The sequence below is a fragment of the Aspergillus ibericus genome (assembly GCF_003184845.1).
Source record: "Aspergillus ibericus CBS 121593 unplaced genomic scaffold BO80scaffold_6, whole genome shotgun sequence".
Lineage (NCBI taxonomy): Eukaryota > Fungi > Ascomycota > Eurotiomycetes > Eurotiales > Aspergillaceae > Aspergillus > Aspergillus ibericus.
The window spans coordinates 770,437-790,242 of record NW_020292104.1 but is presented as its reverse complement, the minus strand read 5'-3'; the positions used below and the strand labels follow the sequence as shown (position 1 = coordinate 790,242).

The 19,806-nt window shown below is 51.2% G+C and overlaps 8 protein-coding genes across 8 annotated transcripts; 4 read left to right on the top strand and 4 right to left on the bottom strand.

Annotated features, from left to right (window-relative positions):
* Window positions 1–50: 50 nt before the first annotated feature.
* BO80DRAFT_499765 (putative ubiquitin conjugating enzyme) lies at window positions 51–3,606 on the bottom strand. The gene is made up of 2 exons (XM_025724202.1): window positions 3,405–3,606; window positions 51–3,351 (listed from the first exon to the last, which is right to left on the bottom strand). Exons 1-2 carry the CDS (start codon window positions 3,592–3,594, stop codon window positions 158–160), a joined length of 3,384 nt encoding a protein of 1,127 aa, XP_025578796.1. The 5' UTR covers window positions 3,595–3,606; the 3' UTR covers window positions 51–157.
* A 1,095-nt stretch (window positions 3,607–4,701) lies between these two features.
* Window positions 4,702–6,321, top strand: BO80DRAFT_422302 (uncharacterized protein). The gene has a single exon (XM_025718793.1). It carries the CDS (start codon window positions 4,952–4,954, stop codon window positions 6,188–6,190), a length of 1,239 nt encoding a protein of 412 aa, XP_025578795.1. The 5' UTR covers window positions 4,702–4,951; the 3' UTR covers window positions 6,191–6,321.
* Window positions 6,322–6,710: 389 nt separating this feature from the next.
* BO80DRAFT_491192 (uncharacterized protein) lies at window positions 6,711–8,009 on the top strand (the record flags this gene model as incomplete). Its single annotated transcript, XM_025723685.1, has 4 exons — window positions 6,711–6,924; window positions 6,973–7,104; window positions 7,155–7,222; window positions 7,271–8,009. Exons 1-4 carry the CDS (start codon window positions 6,733–6,735, stop codon window positions 8,007–8,009), a joined length of 1,131 nt encoding a protein of 376 aa, XP_025578794.1. The 5' UTR covers window positions 6,711–6,732.
* A 128-nt stretch (window positions 8,010–8,137) lies between these two features.
* BO80DRAFT_499763 (uncharacterized protein) lies at window positions 8,138–9,828 on the top strand. Its single transcript, XM_025724201.1, has 4 exons — window positions 8,138–8,691; window positions 8,736–8,803; window positions 8,848–8,898; window positions 8,942–9,828. The coding sequence occupies exons 1-4, from the start codon at window positions 8,308–8,310 to the stop codon at window positions 9,627–9,629; spliced, it is 1,191 nt and encodes a 396-aa protein (XP_025578793.1). The 5' UTR covers window positions 8,138–8,307; the 3' UTR covers window positions 9,630–9,828.
* A 631-nt stretch (window positions 9,829–10,459) lies between these two features.
* Window positions 10,460–12,862, bottom strand: BO80DRAFT_237530 (sugar porter family MFS transporter). Its single transcript, XM_025714517.1, has 5 exons — window positions 12,204–12,862; window positions 12,039–12,153; window positions 11,541–11,972; window positions 11,115–11,468; window positions 10,460–11,031 (listed from the first exon to the last, which is right to left on the bottom strand). The coding sequence occupies exons 1-5, from the start codon at window positions 12,624–12,626 to the stop codon at window positions 10,625–10,627; spliced, it is 1,731 nt and encodes a 576-aa protein (XP_025578792.1). The 5' UTR covers window positions 12,627–12,862; the 3' UTR covers window positions 10,460–10,624.
* An 886-nt stretch (window positions 12,863–13,748) lies between these two features.
* On the bottom strand, window positions 13,749–14,307 carry BO80DRAFT_422299 (uncharacterized protein). Its single transcript, XM_025718792.1, has one exon. The coding sequence runs from the start codon at window positions 14,111–14,113 to the stop codon at window positions 13,826–13,828; it is 288 nt and encodes a 95-aa protein (XP_025578791.1). The 5' UTR covers window positions 14,114–14,307; the 3' UTR covers window positions 13,749–13,825.
* A 422-nt stretch (window positions 14,308–14,729) lies between these two features.
* On the top strand, window positions 14,730–15,747 carry BO80DRAFT_452550 (HNH endonuclease signature motif containing protein; the record flags this gene model as incomplete). The annotated part of the gene is made up of 2 exons (XM_025721957.1): window positions 14,730–14,873; window positions 14,908–15,747. The coding sequence occupies 2 exons, from the start codon at window positions 14,730–14,732 to the stop codon at window positions 15,745–15,747; spliced, it is 984 nt and encodes a 327-aa protein (XP_025578790.1).
* A 961-nt stretch (window positions 15,748–16,708) lies between these two features.
* BO80DRAFT_399924 (sugar porter family MFS transporter) lies at window positions 16,709–19,076 on the bottom strand. Its single transcript, XM_025717489.1, has 4 exons — window positions 18,539–19,076; window positions 18,041–18,479; window positions 17,340–17,987; window positions 16,709–17,268 (listed from the first exon to the last, which is right to left on the bottom strand). The coding sequence occupies exons 1-4, from the start codon at window positions 18,613–18,615 to the stop codon at window positions 16,825–16,827; spliced, it is 1,608 nt and encodes a 535-aa protein (XP_025578789.1). The 5' UTR covers window positions 18,616–19,076; the 3' UTR covers window positions 16,709–16,824.
* Window positions 19,077–19,806: the final 730 nt, after the last annotated feature.

Genomic DNA, 19,806 nt, shown 5'->3' with positions numbered 1-19,806 from the left:
TAGAGCTCCCGCTGAACCATGTATACAGTGATCAAGGGATAGAAACTGGTCTGCATTCTCTCAGATAAGCTGTGACTAAATCCTTTGAATCTCAACGCAGATATAGTAAGAACAGAGAACCTCTGAAATGTTATCAGATCTATCAAGAAAGCATCCATCATGCATCCTGAATGCGGTTAAAATCATCAGGCACCTTCCAACCATGTGTTTGGCATGCTCGTCTATAGGCAGATACCGACTCGCTGAACGGGTAATTACCACTGCCATTTTGAAGCCGTGCAGGGTATGGATCTGTCGAACAAAGAGCCAAGCGCACTTGCAAAAGCACGCTCTCCATGGAGATCGTCGGTAGCCAGCCAGAGCTCGTGAGCAACTCCATGCACATGGCGCCGCCAGCTGTCACGTGGCCACCACCGTGCTGCATGAAGGGGGTAAAATGGGGACGGATGACCCGGATGAACGGAGGAGACATAGGAAATTGGGGCGGGAAGCGAATTTCCATGACAATGCTTGTCAGCTTGTTGTGCTTGAGGTCTTGAGCCAACGGCAGAGAGGGATCAAAGCTATGGAACTCGACGATCCATTGATAGACGGTGCTGATCAGTGTCCCATCAACGTACCAGCCAAGTTCGTGTAGGGGCTCTCGATCCTGTACTTTTAAGATTGCCTGGAGATGCCGCTGTAATGACTGTGTCGCGGTGGTGGTCGCGTAACTTGGCAGCCCCAGGAGCTGTAAGGAACCGGTTTGCAGGGTTCCAGGCCGAAAGTCGGTCTGGGGCACCGGATCTGAGCGGGCCTTTCTCTCCACTATAACGCAGTCCGGCTCACAGGCATCATCTTCCAAATCGGATTCCAGCAAGCGCAGATCATCGATGAGGGTCGCCACGCTAGCGCAATCGTCACTTGGGTCAGATCCCCCCGGGGCTGGCCCGCCCATTGACACCTTCCTCTTCTTTCTGACGTGCGTCGATGCTGGGGTGTCTGCTCGATTGTGGCGGCTGCTCAGGGCCGAGATAGGAATGGAAACGGGAGAGTTATTGGTTCCAAGGCAAGCATGATGTGGGTCCTGGCTGTAAACCTTCGATGGTTTGAACGTGCGTATCCCTTGAGATGCGAGATGCTTGCCTGAGATGAAAAGGTACCGCGGCTGAATCCAGTCCAGCTGCGCAACAACATAGAAGGGAGCGGTGCATCGGAATGCATGGGGTGCATTGACTACCTCATTCAAGGAGATTGCAGTCATGATGTCCAATGTGCTTTGTGGCCAATTCGACAGAGGAACTGTGGCGTTAGAGTAGCCACTCGATGTGTTGATCCCTTTCGCCATATAAACACCATCCCCGTACGCTCGACCATGCAACTGTTTATTGAAGTTCAGTCCTTCTCTCAGGATGCTATGCCAGTTATGGACAGGACTTCCATGCCAAGCAAATATGGTGGGAAAATTTCCACTCGCACTTGCCTTGACTGCTTGGACGAACCGGGCTTCCTTATCTGGGGACCCTTGGGCTAGCCTGAACTGCATGTAGTTGTGCATGCCCGTGACCTGGTGCTCAGGGTCATCATCGTGTACAATGCATGATTGGTTGGAGGCAACAATCCATCGCAGTACATAGAGCGCCGATTGACAAATTCTCCCTTTCCAGGACTGAAGAGAAATATTTTGTCCAGGCCTTGCACCGCTCGTAACGAAGGACTTCATTAGGAACACATCAGGAAGCGTATTGAGAAGCGCCATGATTGCTTGCTGCTTTATGTCGCCCTTCAAATAGTCAACTTTAACACGGTAGGGCATGAATCGTACATTTTTCCATGGTGGTCGACCTGCGTTCTTGTCTCCAAAGCCTATGGCAATCGGTTGCGAAAGCTGGATCAGCGAGTTACCATGTATACTCAGCACCTCACAACAGAGCGATGGAGACCTGAACGAGGTGAACGAGTCATCGGAATCCCGAATAGCGACCCATTCCCCGACTTTGAGGTCGTGTTCCGCTTGGGTCGACAACACCGACTTGTCAGTGTCCCACGTCGCAGTCCAAGCCCTCAATCCCGACCCATCAGGGAACTCCCAGGGTACCTTCAAATCGAGTCCGGTTGGGAAATCAGTGAGCTCACCGGCCGAGGCTCTCGCATAAGCAAAGCTAACAAGCATGTCGACCACGTACGGCTGGGAGACTATTTCCCATTCCAGCCTTGGGCCCATGCCAAGTTGCATGTATTGGTACAGACACAGCGGACTGGAACAAACATAAGGCTTCAAGGCCTCAAAGCCGGCGTCTACTTTGCAGTGGCAATTCAGACAGAACTCCGTGCACTTGACGAAACGGCGAAGTGCATACTGCATAGTGATCAGAGGCAGGGACAGTTGCGATGAATTTTTCGCCCCTAGAAGCTGGTCCCCTTTGACGAAGCTTGGCGTGGAGTGGCTCCATTTCTCAGAGACACAATATTCGCGAGAGCTAACATCTTTGGATTCTAGCATCTTGACCTGATAATGATCGTGATACAGCTCCGCTCCTGTCCACGAGAAGCCGTGTTGAAGCCGGTTCCGTATAAAACTCAGGAAGCGGTCATTGAGTACAGTCTCCACCGGCTCTGTGATGAAGGACGATTTCATAGCTGATTTTGGTTTGGAGTCTGATGCACTCGGGCAAAATATGTCATGGAGTATCGCGGGTCTTGCCACATCCGGAACCGACAGCACGGTGGGCTTATAAGTATCGCATAGACCGACGTGCATCTGGACTGGGGACGGACCTCCCTGCCGTGCCAAGATCTGCGACAGCCCACGATAACCCCTGGGGTAGCGAAGGAGGACGACCAAAAACTGCTCAGGAGAGACATTCCACATTTCCATCGCATCCTCTGAGATTCCCAGCTTAGCAATCCGACAGGAGATAGACACAACAAGAGGGCCCTCCAGCTCTCCCAGGTAGCCAACTTTGAACCCGACAGATTTTGCTGCGCGAAGATCAGCGCGGAGTTGTTTTCGATCCGTAGAACGTGATATCACTGGAGCATCAATAAATCCGTCCCAGTCCAGATCTTCATCGTTATAGTTGGAACCGAAACCATCATCCACATCTTGATCATCGTAGCTGGAATCGAAATCGCCATTCGCCTCTTCATCGTCACAGTTGAGATCGGATTCTTCATCCGAATCCGGATCTGCAGATTCTTCTTTCAAGACAGCCTGATCAATGTCGTGGCAAAAGTCTTTGAGGAAGGTTTCTAGAGAGTAACGCTTGAACTTTTCCTGTACTGTCTCTAGGACAGCAGAAATCTCGTCGGAGATGTTGTCCGAGGCCGAGAAGACAAAGTAGCTATGGCTGGTGGGGTACTTTGTGACATCTTGTGACGCAGTTAGCAAAGCAGACTGAAACCATTCGATGGGGTTCAAGTACCTAGATGGACATTGAATTGCAGAGGTCGAGAATCGCGAGGTGACGTGCAGGCGAGAAATTGATCAATGGAAGGTGGGAGGTAGGTGAAAATGAAGGTATCATCGTTCCCAGCCTGGATGTGGCTCAGGCCCGGAAACCTCCCTGAAAGGGATACCTCCGAGAGGTCTTCGTCAAAGTTATGACGGGGCATGTTGTTCTTCTGGACGTTAGACACACGCGGGAATGGGGACGTAGGTGCCAGAAAATGACTGGACACCGGGAGATATAAGTAGGTATCTGAACAAGAAGTAGATGATGCCAGGGGCTAAGCAGTAGTGGTGCGGAGAAGTAGTGAATCGGGGGAGATTTCCGCGGGTGACGGAGAGGTACAAGTCAGGCGGGGCACAGGGAACAAAGGTAGGGAAAAACATCCTTGGGACTGGAGGCAATTTGACTGGGACGATTCTAGCCTTTTTATACTCACCGGAATGTGTCATGATGCGTGAGCGATGCAAATAGAATGATTCACTTCCATGGTACATACAATCCTTGAAAAATAAGATGAAAAGGAATCTGCCGGGTTACTAGGAGATAGGCGGTTGAGTTCCGTAGGAGAGAGCCATCCTGACGCAGCACACATACATACCCATTCACGGCGTGTGTAGCTTGTGTTTGCCGGTCGGTCTTTGTTACCCTCATAACAAGCAGCAGGGTTCCATTCCGATTGTGTTATCAGCTCTGTTATTCCACGGACATCCTAGCCTGAATATATCAAAGGCGGAGATAAGTCTGATGGTTTTACTGTGGTCCCTGGCTGAACCTTAGAAACCCACCAAGTAGTATAAGGCCTGGCCGGTGCGTTAAGCCCCAGGCATCATGGGAGACCGTGTGTAACCAGAGCCTGGAGCCTGGAGGGACTGGAACCTAGCCATGATGACCTAATGTTTGTGACCAATTACATGCAAGGAGTTATCCAACGTGACTCAGAAGTACAAGGTGCAGAGCGGTTCGCTTTCATTGACAAGGTATCAAGATTAATGTTGCTCAAGGCAACAGCATAACTTCCCATTCTATCAGGCACTAGGTCCTCTGTATATTTTGGTGGTAGCTCTTGATAGGAAGAAGTAGATGACAGCAGCTTGTATTGGACCAGTACAGTGACAGATTGACAGAAGAGTGTAATGTGAACATTGAAGTAAGCAATCAGGGGTATTAATCACCATTGCCAATTAAAGCACAGTGGATTGAACTCGAGAAAATCACTCGATAACTCTTTGCAAGTGTCATCGTCACGGTGGGGGCTGGAGTGGGTTTTCCAGTGGGACGATGCTCCCCACTCCTTCCAGAAAAAGGCATTCTCGCGTATTCGTATCGGATCGTGTACATCATTTGCTTGTCATTTCCACAACTTCTGGTGAAAAAAAGCCTACTACTATTAATATCCCCAGAAGCTCTGGAACAAGCGACTACATAAGATGGCCGTTCCATCCCAATCACCCGTTGACCATCCCCATCCACTCCCGACTCACAGTTGAAGCCCCTACGCCTGGATCGAGGTGATTCATCCAATGCCTCTCACAGTCTGTATAATAGACCAGCAGCCATGCTATTCTGGAAGCGAAACAATAAGAGGCCGCATAACCTTTCAGACTCCCAAGCCGGTCGACATCCAAGACATTCGAGTGACGTTCTCCGGATGTGCAAAGGCAAAGGTGCAGAAGGTCAAGGGATCTGCAGCCCCCACAACCAGTTATCGAAGTAAATGCATGCTTTTCGAGAAGGGGAAAATTCTCTGGCACCCGAGCGGCGACACCATTGCCCCTGGCACATACGAGTGGCCGTTTGAATTTGCCTTCCCGTCGCAAGTCCTCTCTGCGTCGTCGCGATGGCCCGAAGCGCTTCCTTTCCGCAGCGATGCAAATCATCCGTTGCCGCCGACCTTTGCCGTCAAAACCGCGGACGCTTTACGGAAAATTAAATGCACCATCGACTACCAGATTCAGGCACAAGTATTTTCGCCGCAGCGGGGGTTTCTGGGCAGGAAGTCACCGCTGTTTTCTGAAGTCGTGCGATTGAGATTCATACCCGGCTCGGCTAGATTGGACGTGAAGCGGGAGGGCAGCTCTGCAGCATATCAGCAACAAAAAGAGCAAGTGTTCAACCTTCGAAGCATGCTTCTACTTCCAGAAAACAGGGGGAGGAGCTTGAAACTGCAGGAGAGGATTCAGTCCTGGTTTTCATCCAGTCAATTGCCCCGGTTCATCTTCAAAGCGACTTTTATATACCCTTCTCGAGTGATCCAATCCACGCCACTCCCGTGCATCTTAGAGATCACACCTTTTATGGAGGACTCTTCCGTCACGTCTCCTCCAGAGATCTTGCTGCAGTCTTTGTCCGTCGCCGTGCTCAGTCAAACTGGTGCTCGAGCTGCCCCATCGCTGATGGGCGCACTATCCGGACAAGTAGACGAGCGGATCGAGATATTATCCAAGTCCTCTCTTGGTATGCCAGTTTCAGGGACAGTGGACCTGGCGCAGGCGTTTGGTCCTCTTGTATTCAGACATACGGACGTATCCTTTGGCACATTCAACATCAGCCGAACTTATCGATTGTCGGCATCATTTGTTTTTGAATGTGCGGGAAGCACTAGGAGCCTCGACCTCCCTGGTCTCCCTTTCGATATCTTTGCGGACTTTGAAGCACCAAGCAACATTCCAAGCTCAGTGGAGCACCTTTCAGAGGATGACTCCCCGCCATCATATACATCGGCTTCAATGTTGTCAACTGGAACCTTGGACAAATCCTAATTCGCATTCAGACGATAAAACACTGCCCTTTTTCCATCTAAGAGTCCGGGTAACACTGACTCCCATGCTGCTCACTGCGTTTGAGTCCCGAGGTTATCAGATAGAGAGTAGGATTATTGATAAGCAAAGGCTCGGGGGAGGAAGCGCAGATGCTGAGAAATTCGCCTTTTCAGTATTCTTGTCTCTTCTAATTATAGGCAGCATTGATGCTGTGTTGTTCCAAAACGGTCTACCGGGCTGAACCTTCACCAGAAGTGCGACCGCAGCAAAAGACTGGCTATGGATGAATGTTGAATGTTGCCTAGTGCTTACGGAGTGAACGGAACCTCCCTTAGCTTGTTACTGCATTAGGTTAAGACTGTTCGAGACGGCGTCTAACCGAGACCGTTGACTGGTGGGTGTCCAGCCCATCACGCCAGTCCGGTCACAATGCATTGAATCCCAGCCAGCCCGGGCGGAGTTCTCATGGAGAGCCATTTCCGGGTTTAAAACGCGGGGTCCATGTTCGCATTCCCAAGCGCCTCAGCTTGCATGCGGTCACTATGATCTCTCCTGGATCACCGGTCCGGTTGATTCCTAGATCACGCCGGAAATTTTCAAACGTGATCGTCTCATTCCTCGTCATTCTTGCTGTGCTCTGGTTCTTGCCATTTCAGCAGAGCATTGCAAGCCAACCAGCAACATGCGAAGACATTCAAGACCCTTTGGACCCGATCAAAAATGATACATTAGGGGTATGCTCGTGCAATCGACTACCCGTACTTGATACTCACAAAGCCTAGTTTGAGAAAATCTTTGCAATCAGCTCCCCTAAACGGCTTGACAGACGCGATGCGATTGTACTTGGCTCATCAGCCACAGGCTTCCATGTCGATTTCATCGACGAGGTCGTGTATGAGGAAGAGAGCGTCAAGGTTCGTCAACTTATCGCTCAGAATGTAGGTCTACTCATGCTTTAATATAGGGAAACGGGCCCGCGAAGGACCTTGCCGACATTGCAGCTTTCCGATCACATCTAAATGCTGTGCAGAGGTAGGCTTGTCGCGCTTTCGTCCGTTTACCGTCTAAACATCCTTTTAGGATTGTCGCAGATAGGCTTGCAAGTGCATTGATCATCGAAGACCATATCGATTGGGATGTCAATCTAAAGACACAACTCAAGGGATTTGCGCTGGGCGCTCAGAAAATCCAGAAGAGCAATGCGTCTTATTCCCCGTATGGAGACAGTTGGGACCTTCTTTGGCTGGGCCACTGCGGCGTGAAATGCAACACCTCGTCTCCGGTTCAAATCATGCCCCATGACATCACCGCAGTTTCTTCTCAGTCTCTTCCGCCATACTCGTATGATGCGCCCGCCGGCACGGGCAACAACGTCAGAGTGACCTGCAAGATGGAAGAGGCGGCATGCAGTGGCGCCTACGCCCTCAGGTACCGCGCATCCCAGAAAGTCCTCGCTACTTTGGCCTTGTCGACGGCCCCTCGGCCTGTAAAGTTCGAAGGGCTCCTCAGCCAACTCTGTCGCGATGGCTCGCTCGAGTGTTACTCTTCATACCCATCATTACTTGGAAGATGGAACTGGACCAGCCGCGAAGCAGGTCCGTCTGATAGCATTCAGGAGACTGATAGTCACGCATCGCTTTCTATGGGGGCCATGTACAGTACTTTACAGAATGTTAGGCGCCTGTTGGCTGGGGCATCTCAAGTGCAAGCGACCGTTGAGGATGCTTTAGTACCGGAGCTGAACCCTGACCTCTTCGAGGTACCATATGCTGTACTTAGATGGACAGATGAGAAGGGGGGACACGAGAGGCATGTGTGATATTATGTACTTAGCAAATAACATCCACCGGTCGGACCAGCATCCCTGTAGCTGCTCACTAAGCAGGCGCACGTGTTCTCAAAGAAAACCGGCGCCAGCAGGACTAACTGCATCCTCCCCATCGATCACCGACACCATGTCACAGGCTATCTCCAAACGCGAGAAGAAGAGGGCCCAAGATCGCAATGCGCAACGCGCCGCTCGATAACGTACCAAGGACCGTCTTGCACTGCTGGAGCATCAAGTCTTGCAGCTGCAAGGCGGTGCTGACAAGGCGCTTTCGGATGAGCTCGAGCAGATGCGCCAAGAGCGCCATGAGTTGCGCGCCATGACCGATCATTTAATAGCGCTTGCGGGCGAAATGAAGACAAAATTAGGGGGCGATGCTGCGCCCATTCGAGCATCGAACGATGAAGACGAAAATACCAATGCTGGCCTCATCGGCCACATCTTCCGGGACTACGAAGCACTCAGAACGGTTGGATCACCCCTTTCGCCTCTCAGCGACACACATGTTATCCTCAACGGCATCTTGAATGGCTGGAATGGTTCCGTTAGCGACGAGGAGGAACCCATCCAGCGCCTCATGGCTCACCTGCATCGCCGATTCATGCTCGAGCGACCCTTGGCTAGGCCGATTGATCAGTTGGCTGTGCTAGATCTGGTCCAGATGTCGTTTTTGGTGAGTGTCTCGCTCCACATCATGTCCATCGCTAATGGCATCAGTTCTTACTCTCCCAACATGGAGGATGCCAGTCGTGGGCGTCTCAAATTCCAGGCTGGCTACGCCCCACGTAAGCGATCGCTGCTCATGAATACCCTTTTCTAACTTTCCAAGACCAGCGCAAGTGAAGATCCCGCACAATATCTCCATCGACATGCTTCCATGGTATGTACATCTACCCGCGAGCCGAACCAGCTGACAATCCCAGGCCACAGCTACGCATTCACCTGCTTTCAACCCAGCTGGAAGCCGCCGTAAGCACGCATACCCAACCATGCGAAACTTTTGCAGTGAACGCTCTTCGAAACCTCTACTTCTCTCCCCTCATCAACTTCCAAGATGCGTATGAGATCGGCCTTGACCGCAGAATCGCTGTTAGCGCGCAGTTTCAGCAGTATTTTGCGCCTACTTCCGTCTCGTGTCCGTTTTCTGTTGATTCGGAGTTTCTCACTCAATATCCTGACTTTCGAGGCCTTGTGCCTGATTTCAAGGATCCAGCGAAAGCGATGAGTAGATCTCACGGTGGCTCGAGTATTCCACTACTGCAGAGTCTTTCCCCTCTTAGCCAATCGGGTCTAGTTCTGGAGGGTGCCGCGATGACAGCCTCGAATGATGAAACCAGATGCTTGTCACTAGCCAGTGAGGGGCAACACTTGACAAATACGGATGAGATATCTTCAAGTCTATCACCACTTGGCCCTCACAGCCTAACTCGTCTATCGCCAACTATGCACAAACCAGAGAATACAGACCAACACCAACCCCATTCGCTTACCGACCACACAGTCGGTAATACCTTCAGTAACGAACTAAGCGACATCTGGCAAGACTCGGTAGATCTACTAGCCGGTGATTCTGACGCGACCTGGCTTCTCAGCTCGAATGCCCTCAACTGATAATATGGTCAGTCTTCTTTGGAGATGGGTTCAGGCGAACTGCCAGCGTTGGATCAACTATAGCACAGCACAATGGACACAACGCGTACGGAGTGGAGTATAGTCGGGCCATTCTACCTCCTCTCCTCGAGATTACATATCCTCTATCAATTCTGATGTATATACCTGCTACAATCCCAAGCATATCACGAGGAAGGAGAGGAATAGTATAGTATTACTTGAATTGCATCGATAAAGTAAGAAATAGAAGTATGAAGAAGTACAAACTTCGTAGAGGAAGGAGGGGATTCCTGCCTCAGGCACCAACAAGCTCGGGTGTGGAGTCCCGAGTGAGTGCCTGACGCTTCCCTCTTTTCGGTGGGGCGCGGTTCGGGCCGGGGTCGGGACAGAGTGAACATCCAGGAACAGGAACAGAACAGGAACAGAACAGGAACAGAACAGGAACAGAACAGGAACAGAACAGGAACAGAACAGGAACAGAACAGGAACAGAACAGGAACAGAACAGGAACAGGAACCCCTGTATGTACTGTGTAGAGTTGGATGGAATGAGTGAAGTAGTTCCATCTATGAAAATGATCCCAATGAATAGAAACTATTCAGTAAGGATGGGTAAGGGGAGTATTGAGTATGAGTATGAGTGTAAATCCCCTACGGTTTTGCCAGGTGGGTCGATCATATGACCATCGGATGATGTATACCTACGATGTACTATGTAGATACGAATTTTGGGGGTGGGAGGGGGATTGACTTCTGATTATTATGGATTTCTTCGTAGCTTAGGTGGGTTAGGATAGGATGGTAGATGTGTACAATACTACATGGAAGAGATGTTTGCGTATAAGCAATCAATTATTACTACCGTGGTAGATCATCATACTATCAGCTAAAAGCCCATTACCACAAGTCCATACTCACACCACTAACTCTCTCTCACATTACCACCTACCACACTCCCTACCCCTCCCCTACGACAACAAGGACCAAAGTCCTCACTTACATCTCCACAACTTGCACCTCCCCTCTAACCTCCCCCTTCTCGCCCACCAAATCCAAATCTCCGATCTCCTGCACACCCGCCAATCCCAAGCGCTCATTGATCCGCTGCATGCGCAAGCGATCCGCCTCGGCAATACTGTCCATGCCACCGCCAAAGAAGATATCCAGCTCCTCGAGGGTCTTATCCTTGGTCTCGGGGGCGAACTTCCAAATGAACAGTCCACCCAGGGCACTGAAGATAGCAAAGAAGATGTACGTGCCGTACTTCATGGAGTTCAGCATGTCCTTGGTGGTGAGACCGATCACAAAGTTGAACATCCAGTTGGTGGAGGCCACGATGGACACACCGCGAGAGCGAGCACTGTTGGGGAAGATCTCTTGGGCGAGGACCCATGTTACCGGACCTGTTTTGTTGCGTTAGTGGGTGGGTTGAATGGATTGGGGGATATTTGGTAGTAAAGGAAAGGAGAGGGAAAGGGAGGCATACCCCAAGAGTAGGCAAAGTTGACAGCAAAGAGCCAGATAAATGTGATCGCCACCCAGCCCTGAGGCTTATCCAATCCCATATTCTTGTTCCAGTCATCTTCGTACAGACCCTCCACGATGGCGACGACAATGTGGCAGAGGAACATGCCGATGGCACCGGTGATGAGGAAGGTCTTGCGACCGAATTTGTCAAGCAACAGCACAGCAGGCAGCGTGAAGATAATCTGGAGAATACCGGTGACACCGGTGGCGAGGAGGGTCTGCTTTGTAGAGGAGAAACCGAAAGAGGCAAAGATCTGCGGGGCGTAGTATAACACTGCGTTGATTCCCGTGAATTGTTGGCAGATCATGGCTCCTATTGACAATCACAATGATTAGAAAAGCTGGAGGAGGGGGAATGGGGATGGGAGGCGGGGTGGGGGCATACCGCAGCCCAGTACCAAACGCTTGAACATGTTCGGGGCGAAAAGTGCCTTCCACGGGGCAAGCTTGCCACCCACTCGGACGGCTTCCGCCTCGGATTCCTCGTCGAAGAGCACGGCGGCTTTGATCTCGAGGATCTCGGCGCGCAGGAGTGGGTCCGTTGGGGGCAGTCTTCTAAGCTTGGACAGTGCGGCAGTGGCTTCTTCTTCGCGGTGCTTGGACATCAGCCACCGCGGGGAGAAGGGGAAGAAGAACATTCCGAAGAACAGGATCCAGGCGAACAAGATCTGCAGGGCCAGGGGCAGACGCCATGCGATGGTCTTCTGTCCGAGACATGTGTGTCCGTGGTTTTGCGCCGCATTGTACGTGCCATCGGCGAGGTATGGGTTATCGATGCCTTCAGGATTGCAGGTGGTACCGCCAACGTATTGCATACCTATGTGCGAAGTATGGTGAGTACGGATCTTCAATGAGGATCTTCAGAGGCAAGTGTCAAACGTACCATAGTCCAGCCAGAACGCGATCGACGTGCCGATCGTGATCGACAGCTGCTGCAGAGACACGAGGGAACCTCTCAACTCGGGAGGCGCGATTTCTGCCTGATACAGAGGAATAACCTGGGGCACCAATTAGCGCAATACAACAAGACGAAAAAAAAGGAAAATACCTGACTGAACATTCCAATACCAATACCACCGATGATACGACCAGCAAAGAAATACGACGGCTTCTGGGCACCAGCTTGCAGTCCAGATCCCAGCGTGAAAACCACGACAGCCACCATCATCGAGTACTTTCGAGAAATCCGATCCGCAAGGTAACCGTTGAACAGCGCACCAGCCCACGCACCCAATTCCAAAGCAGAAACCAGCCATCCCTGAATGGTAGAGCCCATAAAGTACGGGAAATGGTTCTCAAAGTTTTCCATAACCAGAACAGGACTCATGACACCCTGATCATAGCCGTACATGATACAGCCAAGAGAGGCAAACGCACAGGTTCCAAAAACATAGGGATTCTTGAGCATACCCGCCAAGCCATGAGGCTTCTCGGCGTTGGTACGACCAACGACTGACTGACTGACCACCATGGCGAAGAACTGTCACCCCAGGTGCCACGAGAACGAGACAAAGCAATCACGCAACGGGGAGCAAATGGTCAAGCCTTGCCAAGCGACGCAGCATACGAGGGGAGTCTTGGTATATAAGCAATTTCCTTCCCCCCCGGCTCTCAGCGTCCGCGCAAAGCATTTGGGTGGCGCCTGGTTCGCGCTCGGTTACGACTAGAGGCCCAACAGCCAAGAAGCCAGTACGGGCAATTATCGGGGCCAGCACGCTGGCTGGTTCATTGCGTTCTCGTTCATCCACTGGTAAGGGCCGGCGTGCTGGGCTCTGACTCCAATTCCACGAAGAAACAACCAGTCGAAGGCGTTGCAAAACGCCACCAAGAAAATTTCGACTAGTGTTTAGCCGCCCGTGACACACTCTCACCCCATGGGCCCAGTTGTCCCGGGGTAATACCCCGGAAATAGTAGACGGGGGCCGTTAGCTTCGCTGTAGTGGCCTAATCAACCAGAGCGCTCGGAGCCTCGGACATTGTGGTCAGCAGCACGTGGCTTATTCGCGGAGCAAATGGGAGAAATTGATGCAGACGAGGGTAATCAGGGTATAGTGTCAGACAGGGATCTGTAAGCGAAGGGTCCTGCTGCGAGCCTGCCCTGCTGCCTGCCTTATGGCCATATGGTCCGGGGATCTGGGGAAATCCGGAACAACCCACGGCACTGCGACAGCCAGACATACCGGAGAAATCCACGTGGCGCGTGGTTACCCCTCACGTGCCTGAGCTTAGCGTCGTTGTCAAGTCGTGTTGGCCCATTGGAGTCGGGGGAACTGACAGTTTAGCTGGGCTGACTGGATTGCACCTTGAGATCTCGCAATCGGGGCGAAAAGAAGCGAGCTACACGGCCAATCATCGGGCGGAATAGCCAGTGGCGGGCCGTGCGAACGAGTCTGGGCCCCCATCGGCTGTCGGCCGTCGGCACCAGGCGAACTTTATTAAATTGCCCGCTCCTAGCAGTCAGCAGTCCAGCAAGCACCAGCTGGCGACGCAGTGCGAGCAAGTGACCCTTGACCAGGGTCATTTTGGATGGGGCCGGGGATAAAGGCGTACCTGTAGGCACCTGATCTGGAGACAAAGAAAAATTCTATCTTCTCGTATCGCTGTGGAGGGACTTAAAATAACAGAGGTAAAGAGCCAGGTGGGAAATAACTTATCCGGAAATACGAGGAATCACCACTCCTTCCCCAGAAGTCGGGTGCCCTTTCTCAATTGCCCGCCCCCAATGGTACCCGGGTAAACGCTAAGTCCCTTGTCCGGCACCCTCATCAGACCCCCATCGAACCACTGCCACAACAGACGTAAACCCTCCCTGATCTCAGCCATTGTTGCCAGGCTCGTGTCACATCCCGCAAGCAGGATGGCCTTGCGAGAAGCCTGGAAGATTTGCTCACAGCCCCTCGCGGGGCAACAATCCACGCGCAGCGACCCCACGGCCAGCTGCTTGACCGCAGCGCTCATCAAATTGATGTCGCCCACAACGCCGATTACAATATCCACGCCGTGTTCGTCGGTAATACCCGGGATCCGGGGTTGAAGGGTATTCTCGGGATGTTCCAGAAGAATATCGGGGTTGGAATCCACACGCCGCGCGGCTGTCAACACGGTTCGACTGCCTATGGTCTTGGCAATTTGCACGGCCGCTGAGCCGACCGCTTCAGTGGCGCCCGGGACGAGCACGATGTCCTCCTTGCGGGTTTGTGCTCGGCGTAGATAGAGAAGTGCAGTGTTGTATGCACTCCCACGGTGGAGGCTTGTAGCAGGGTCAAAGCGAATGGTTTCTCGACAAGTGCTCCTTCGGAATAAGACAGTACCTCGCATAAGGCCCGTTAGCGGTGTAGCTAGAGCTGATTCACTACTTCCATAGCTTCCTTTCCAATTCACTTGTTGGCTTCATCGCGATCACTTTGCAATTCAACGACGGATGTTGAATGGAAATGTTCGACCAATGGCGTCGCCTTCGCCTGGATGTCCAGATATGGACTAGCGTAGGTCACGGGTCCCACCAAACCTGCGACTATTCTAGTTCGGTCTTAGGAAGCTTTTCATCTACTCCGTACAGGAATCAATCTTCACGATGACTTCTATTACTTCCGAGCTCGCATCTGAAGAGAGGGCTAACCTTATCCGGCGTCTCAGCCTCGTACCCGGTCTAAAGTACCTGGACTCTGCAACCCATGCCATGCTATGGCTGGGTGATATCGAGAAACTTAAAGTAACTGTAGAGGCGCTAGAGTCAGGGAATCCGTTATCAGAATTTACTATCAACATTTACAGAATCCTGCCTTTACAAGCCGACTTTGAAGGCATGGCTTGCCCGGTCTCAAAGAAGAAATGAGCCCCCGCAACCCACCGATCTAGTTTCTCCCACCGCCGCACCGAACACCCCCCAAAAGAGGAACTTTAGGGATAGTTCCAGGTCTCCCTCCAAACCCCCTCGATTGAAAAAGCGGTCTAACCCCGCAAAGGACATAGTGAATGAAAGAGACGGTGGGCGCTGTGTCATCACTAAGATGAGCGAACCCATCCAGGTGTGCCACATTTACCCGTTTGCGTTAGGAAGTAAGCCTAAAAGCGAACGGGAAAGCTTCTGGCGCCTTCTGGGCTGCTTTTGGACCTCGGAGACCATTGCCAAGTGGAAAGAGTCCATCATACATTCTGAAGACATAGATATACCGCCAAATTCAGAGGCACCACAAAACGTCCTGTGCCTCTCGACCATTGTGCACGTCCTTTGGGCCTCGGCACGCCTTGCCTTTGAACCAGTCAAGTTATCGGAAGACCAGACATCTTTGACAATGCGGTTCTGGTGGCTCCCACTGCGGACTTTCTCTAAGCATGTAGACCTGCGCGTGGCCCCCTTCCTCCCCTCTGATCTTAGAGCAAGTCCCCTCAATGCCAAGTTGTGGAACCGCGAGACAGATGAACCCATCTATTCCGGACACCTTATGACACTGACGACCAGGGACCCCGAAAGCATGCCCCTCCCATCCTTCGATCTCTTGCAGATGCAGTGGACCTTGAACCGGATTGCTGCTCTGGCTGGCGCGGCAGATGTCATAGATGAGGAGTTCGAGCCTGACTTTGAGAGCTAGGAAGACTCGATTCTCGAACCATTGCCTCTAGAACATGTAGAGCCCCGCCGCAAGCTGACCAGCCACGGGCCACCCAGCAGCAAGAATTAGCCCCTCCACCCTCCACGCCCAAAGACATCGTCAAAGATTCGAGAGATCTCAGAAGAACCGTCTGACGCTTTCAGTTTCATCGATACCTAAAACAACACTACCCTTGCCGAGGATGCTGATTACAGTTTAGATTGACATCGCTCTCTTCTCGCTGTCCATGACTTTCTTCTGTCTTGCTTTTCCCCTTTTTCTTTTCTTTTTCCCTGTTTCTTTCTTGTTTTTATTTCTGGCGGTCTATCTTTTTACGATCAAAGCCGGTTTACCGACTACGCAGTGAACGACAGAAGAAAATTACACCTCATATCAAGAACAAACCAGACTAACCACCCTACCAAAGTACATGAACCATCTATTAGCCATGGCCAGAAGATATCGTAGATGAAAACAGCGTGTCTAGATTCTTGTCTCCTGTTAGACCACCTTTCATGGACACTGAAAAGCAGCAGGCGATTCTTCAGAGTTTTCTCTTCTTAGTGAGATTGGGTTCTTTGAGAAAAGAAAATAGCGACCGATCTCAATATATATAAGTTAGATCGATCATGTATAGGATTAGGTCTCTGCGATGCTGCGCATCAACGGTCTAATTTTCCCTCGTGGGGATATACAAACGGTAGTACATGTCCAGGCTCTTTTTCTCCGTTGGAGTAGACCTACACCTGACTCCGGTACGTAGTCATCAGCAAAAGTTGTGGTAGTGTCAATGCCTTGCTATGGAGAAAATGAAAATAAGGGATGAGGGGGGGTAGAAAGGAAGAAAGAATAGGAAACCATTATCAGATTAATGACTGATTAGTCGAGTACAGGATGAAAGATACAAGGAGAGATGGTATTCTATATACCCGTGCTGGCCGGGAATTAAAAGGCCACCAGCCTGATTAAGGAGTATATTGCAGGCTATTAGTGCCCCCAATTCCACCATACATTATGCGTGGTACCCTCTATGGCGCCTTATACCCAACCAACAATTACTATACTAGTTCGCTGTCTTCACGACCGACGCTTAAAGTTCAACCCGTAGGTGTCATGCACCGCAACAACCTCCAGCTGCTTGCCAGCCCCAGGTGCCAGGGAAATCCTGGTATTTCCAGGCTCACCGGTGTCGAGTTCGCCCTTCTCGCTGGCCGAGGCCAAGCCATCAGCGCTCTTCTCCACCACATCCCATTCAGTTCCGGCAGCAATCTCCAAGTTCTGACCGCGTGTTTCCCGCACAAAAATGAAACAGAAGATTGTAGCGGTGATGTCGAATGCCATGAATAGAAGGAAGGTGTTGGCCCCAATATTATCGATCATGTAAGGACTGGCGAAGGAGAAGCAGAACGAAGTGGCCCAATGAGCTAGCATGCTGCATGCGAGGCCCAGGGCTCTGATGCGCGTAGGAAAGATCTCGGGCACATAGGCCCAGGGAACCGGGCCCCATGAGCAGTTGTATACCTAAGGAGAATTTGAAGTTAGATACTGAGTCCTTGGTTTCAAGAAGAAGCAAGAGATCAGGTGTTGCGTACCATAATGTCTAGATAGAGCATGGCGACGGTGGCTCGACCGGCAGCTGTGACCGACGTATTCGACTCGGTCGGAATACACTTGACAATCAATGCAGTGATCAACATACAGATAGCCATGAGGGCTGATCCTCCGGTAAGCAACATCCGACGTCCGAATCGTTCCGCAAGGAATAGGATGAAGAAAGTGCAAGCGATGAATTTCACGGCGCCGAAGAGACCGGTAAGCAAAAGATCGCGATTGCCACCGCTGCCAACAAGGAGCTTGAAGTATTCTGGTGCAAAGACAGCCAGAGCACTACTTCCTGTCGCATTTTGGAAGACAAAAAGCATGGGCCCAACGAAGAAACGCAGACGGTTAGCTGGCTCCCACAGTTCGCGAAGAGAAAAGTTTTCCTTGGCGGCACTTTCAGCCTTCAGGCCGAGTTGTGTTTCACGAAATTCCTCAATGGTTTTTTCTCCCTCATCACCGCGGATCCAGGTCAGTGATTTCCAAGCTTCGTCGGTCCTGTTCTGGCTCAATAGCCAACGGACGGATTCGGGAAGTGTGAATGCCCCGATGACCATGATTCCTCCAGACACAAGTTGTAGACCCACAGGAATTTGCCATTCTCGTGAAGTTTTCGAAATCGAGGCACTTTCGGCGACACCCTATAGACTTAGTGTTAGCCCAAAGCCGAAAGCTATCCATCGAGTGCACATACGTAGTCAATCCAGTAAGCTGCGAGAATACCCCATGTGTATAGCCATTGATAGAAAGAACCACAACGTCCTCGGATTTCCTTCGGCGTCATCTCAGCGGAGTACATTGGGACGACAACACTCTGACCACCCATTCCAATACCAGCAATTATTCGAGCCGTGTACCAGGCGCCAAGCGAGTGGGTATTGATAACCTGGATGATCACTCCGATGCAAAACACAGCAGTTGAGCCGATGATGACATATTTGCGCCCGAATTTATCGGTGAGATAGTAGGCAACCAAAGATGCGACAAAAGACCCAAGCTGTTCAAGACCCACGGTTAAGGAAGAGACCTTAGACTCCTGGCCGCTGGTGTAGCGAAAATCTTTCTCGAAGGTACTGTAGCTGAGAATTCCGCCCGCGATACCGGAGTCATAACCCGACAGGAAAGAGGAGACGCTGAGCACAGTCCTGGTGTTAGCAAGCATATAACAGATATTGGGATCAGTCTCTCCTACAAGACGATGGCGGCTAAGTGATACGCCCGCAATGTTCCCAGCCGTGAGTTGAGTCTAGGTAACACCCAAAGAGCCATGGTATCGCTGCCGTTGGTTATCCGTGGATAGAAGCAAATTGCTGAAGATTGAGGTAACTATGGAACGGCTCAACCCAAGGGTATAAAAGACATCGACGCTCGGGGCCTTCATGACTTCCAGTGATCCTTCGATGGGCAGCCAGGCTGTACGGGTGGTGACATGCTACTAGCGTCAATTGCGTGCTGAGTGCCCTGCGAGTGCGCAATTTCTCTCGATCTATACTGACAGTAATCTTTTATATCAGCCCATGGTATTCATATGATTCTTGACATCCAACCAAATGTGAGAGAAAGCCGCTGGTTCGACGGTCCGAATTCGTTATCGTAGACGAGAGCCGACGCACGGACGTTGCTTCAGCGATACATCTTGCCGTCTGAGTGGGCTCCGATGAAGCTTGTTGCTGACGCCTTCGTGCTGATGGATGAGGTGATGACTAGTGGCGGCCTGCTGCCCGCTCGGCCTTATGGTTGGCAAAGCGAACGCGCGTCACGACAAGAAATGGTGGAAAGTGGTGCTCGGCATTCTGCAGGCGGTGCCGTGGCGAGTGGAACTAGTGATCGCGCACAATGGATACCTCGACACCCCACCGGAAGAATCTCCGGTTGCGCCCAAGATGCTTAATTTTAGCTTCCATCGGTCTTTAGAGTTGATGAAGCTAGAATCCACTCAACCATTGCCCATTCAACATTGTATAAACCCCCGCAACCGTCCCTGAACGGCAGCCTTGCAATCCGAAAGAATTGCTTGCTTGTTCTCTGCTTGCCTCTTATATCTTGCCATAATTTTCAGGCCAAAGTATTTGTGTCCCATGTGCGGGAACCAATATGCCCGAGCGTACTCCGTAGTACTGCATGCCTTCCCCGCCTTTTCCCTTTTGTTTTTCTTTTCGTTCCTTCCCCTCTTTTTCTTTTGGTAGACACATCTGTTCTAAATATAGTTCTCAAACTCTGAGTTTCGCGTATGTCTCTCAGAAACCTAGTACAGGATCCCATCCATGCCTTAGGCTAGAAGTTTTGGATGATGCCCACATCTCGTGGAGATAGCCCGACGGAATTAGGCCTTTTTATGTCACATTTGCACCTATTTAAGGATGCCTGCAATGTTTTTCTGGCTTAATCGTCAGTATCGAATCAAATAAAATCATTTGGCCAAGTTAGTTGGTCTTTAATCCTATTGAGAGTAGTTTTCGT

Excerpts from the sequence above, each read along its gene's own strand:
- BO80DRAFT_499763 (XM_025724201.1), top strand. The coding sequence starts at position 8,308 with ATGCGCCAAGAGCGCCATGAGTTGCGCGCCATGACCGATCATTTAATA. Across the intron at positions 8,804-8,847 it reads CCAGGCTGGCTACGCCCCAC|ACCAGCGCAAGTGAAGATCC; the intron begins GTAAGCGATCGC and ends TAACTTTCCAAG. Across the intron at positions 8,899-8,941 it reads TCCATCGACATGCTTCCATG|GCCACAGCTACGCATTCACC; the intron begins GTATGTACATCT and ends TGACAATCCCAG.
- BO80DRAFT_422302 (XM_025718793.1), top strand. The coding sequence starts at position 4,952 with ATGCCTCTCACAGTCTGTATAATAGACCAGCAGCCATGCTATTCTGGA.
- BO80DRAFT_237530 (XM_025714517.1), bottom strand. The coding sequence starts at position 12,626 with ATGGTGGTCAGTCAGTCAGTCGTTGGTCGTACCAACGCCGAGAAGCCT. Across the intron at positions 11,469-11,540 it reads GCGTTTGGTACTGGGCTGCG|GAGCCATGATCTGCCAACAA; the intron begins GTATGCCCCCAC and ends GATTGTCAATAG. Across the intron at positions 11,032-11,114 it reads CAACTTTGCCTACTCTTGGG|GTCCGGTAACATGGGTCCTC; the intron begins GTATGCCTCCCT and ends GCAACAAAACAG.
- BO80DRAFT_499765 (XM_025724202.1), bottom strand. The coding sequence starts at position 3,594 with ATGCCCCGTCATAACTTTGACGAAGACCTCTCGGAGGTATCCCTTTCA. Across the intron at positions 3,352-3,404 it reads GCAATTCAATGTCCATCTAG|ATGTCACAAAGTACCCCACC; the intron begins GTACTTGAACCC and ends CTGCGTCACAAG.
- BO80DRAFT_399924 (XM_025717489.1), bottom strand. The coding sequence starts at position 18,615 with ATGGCTCTTTGGGTGTTACCTAGACTCAACTCACGGCTGGGAACATTG. Across the intron at positions 18,480-18,538 it reads CACTTAGCCGCCATCGTCTT|CGTCTCCTCTTTCCTGTCGG; the intron begins GTAGGAGAGACT and ends GACTGTGCTCAG. Across the intron at positions 17,988-18,040 it reads CAGCTTACTGGATTGACTAC|GGTGTCGCCGAAAGTGCCTC; the intron begins GTATGTGCACTC and ends CTAAGTCTATAG.
- BO80DRAFT_422299 (XM_025718792.1), bottom strand. The coding sequence starts at position 14,113 with ATGAGCGCTGCGGTCAAGCAGCTGGCCGTGGGGTCGCTGCGCGTGGAT.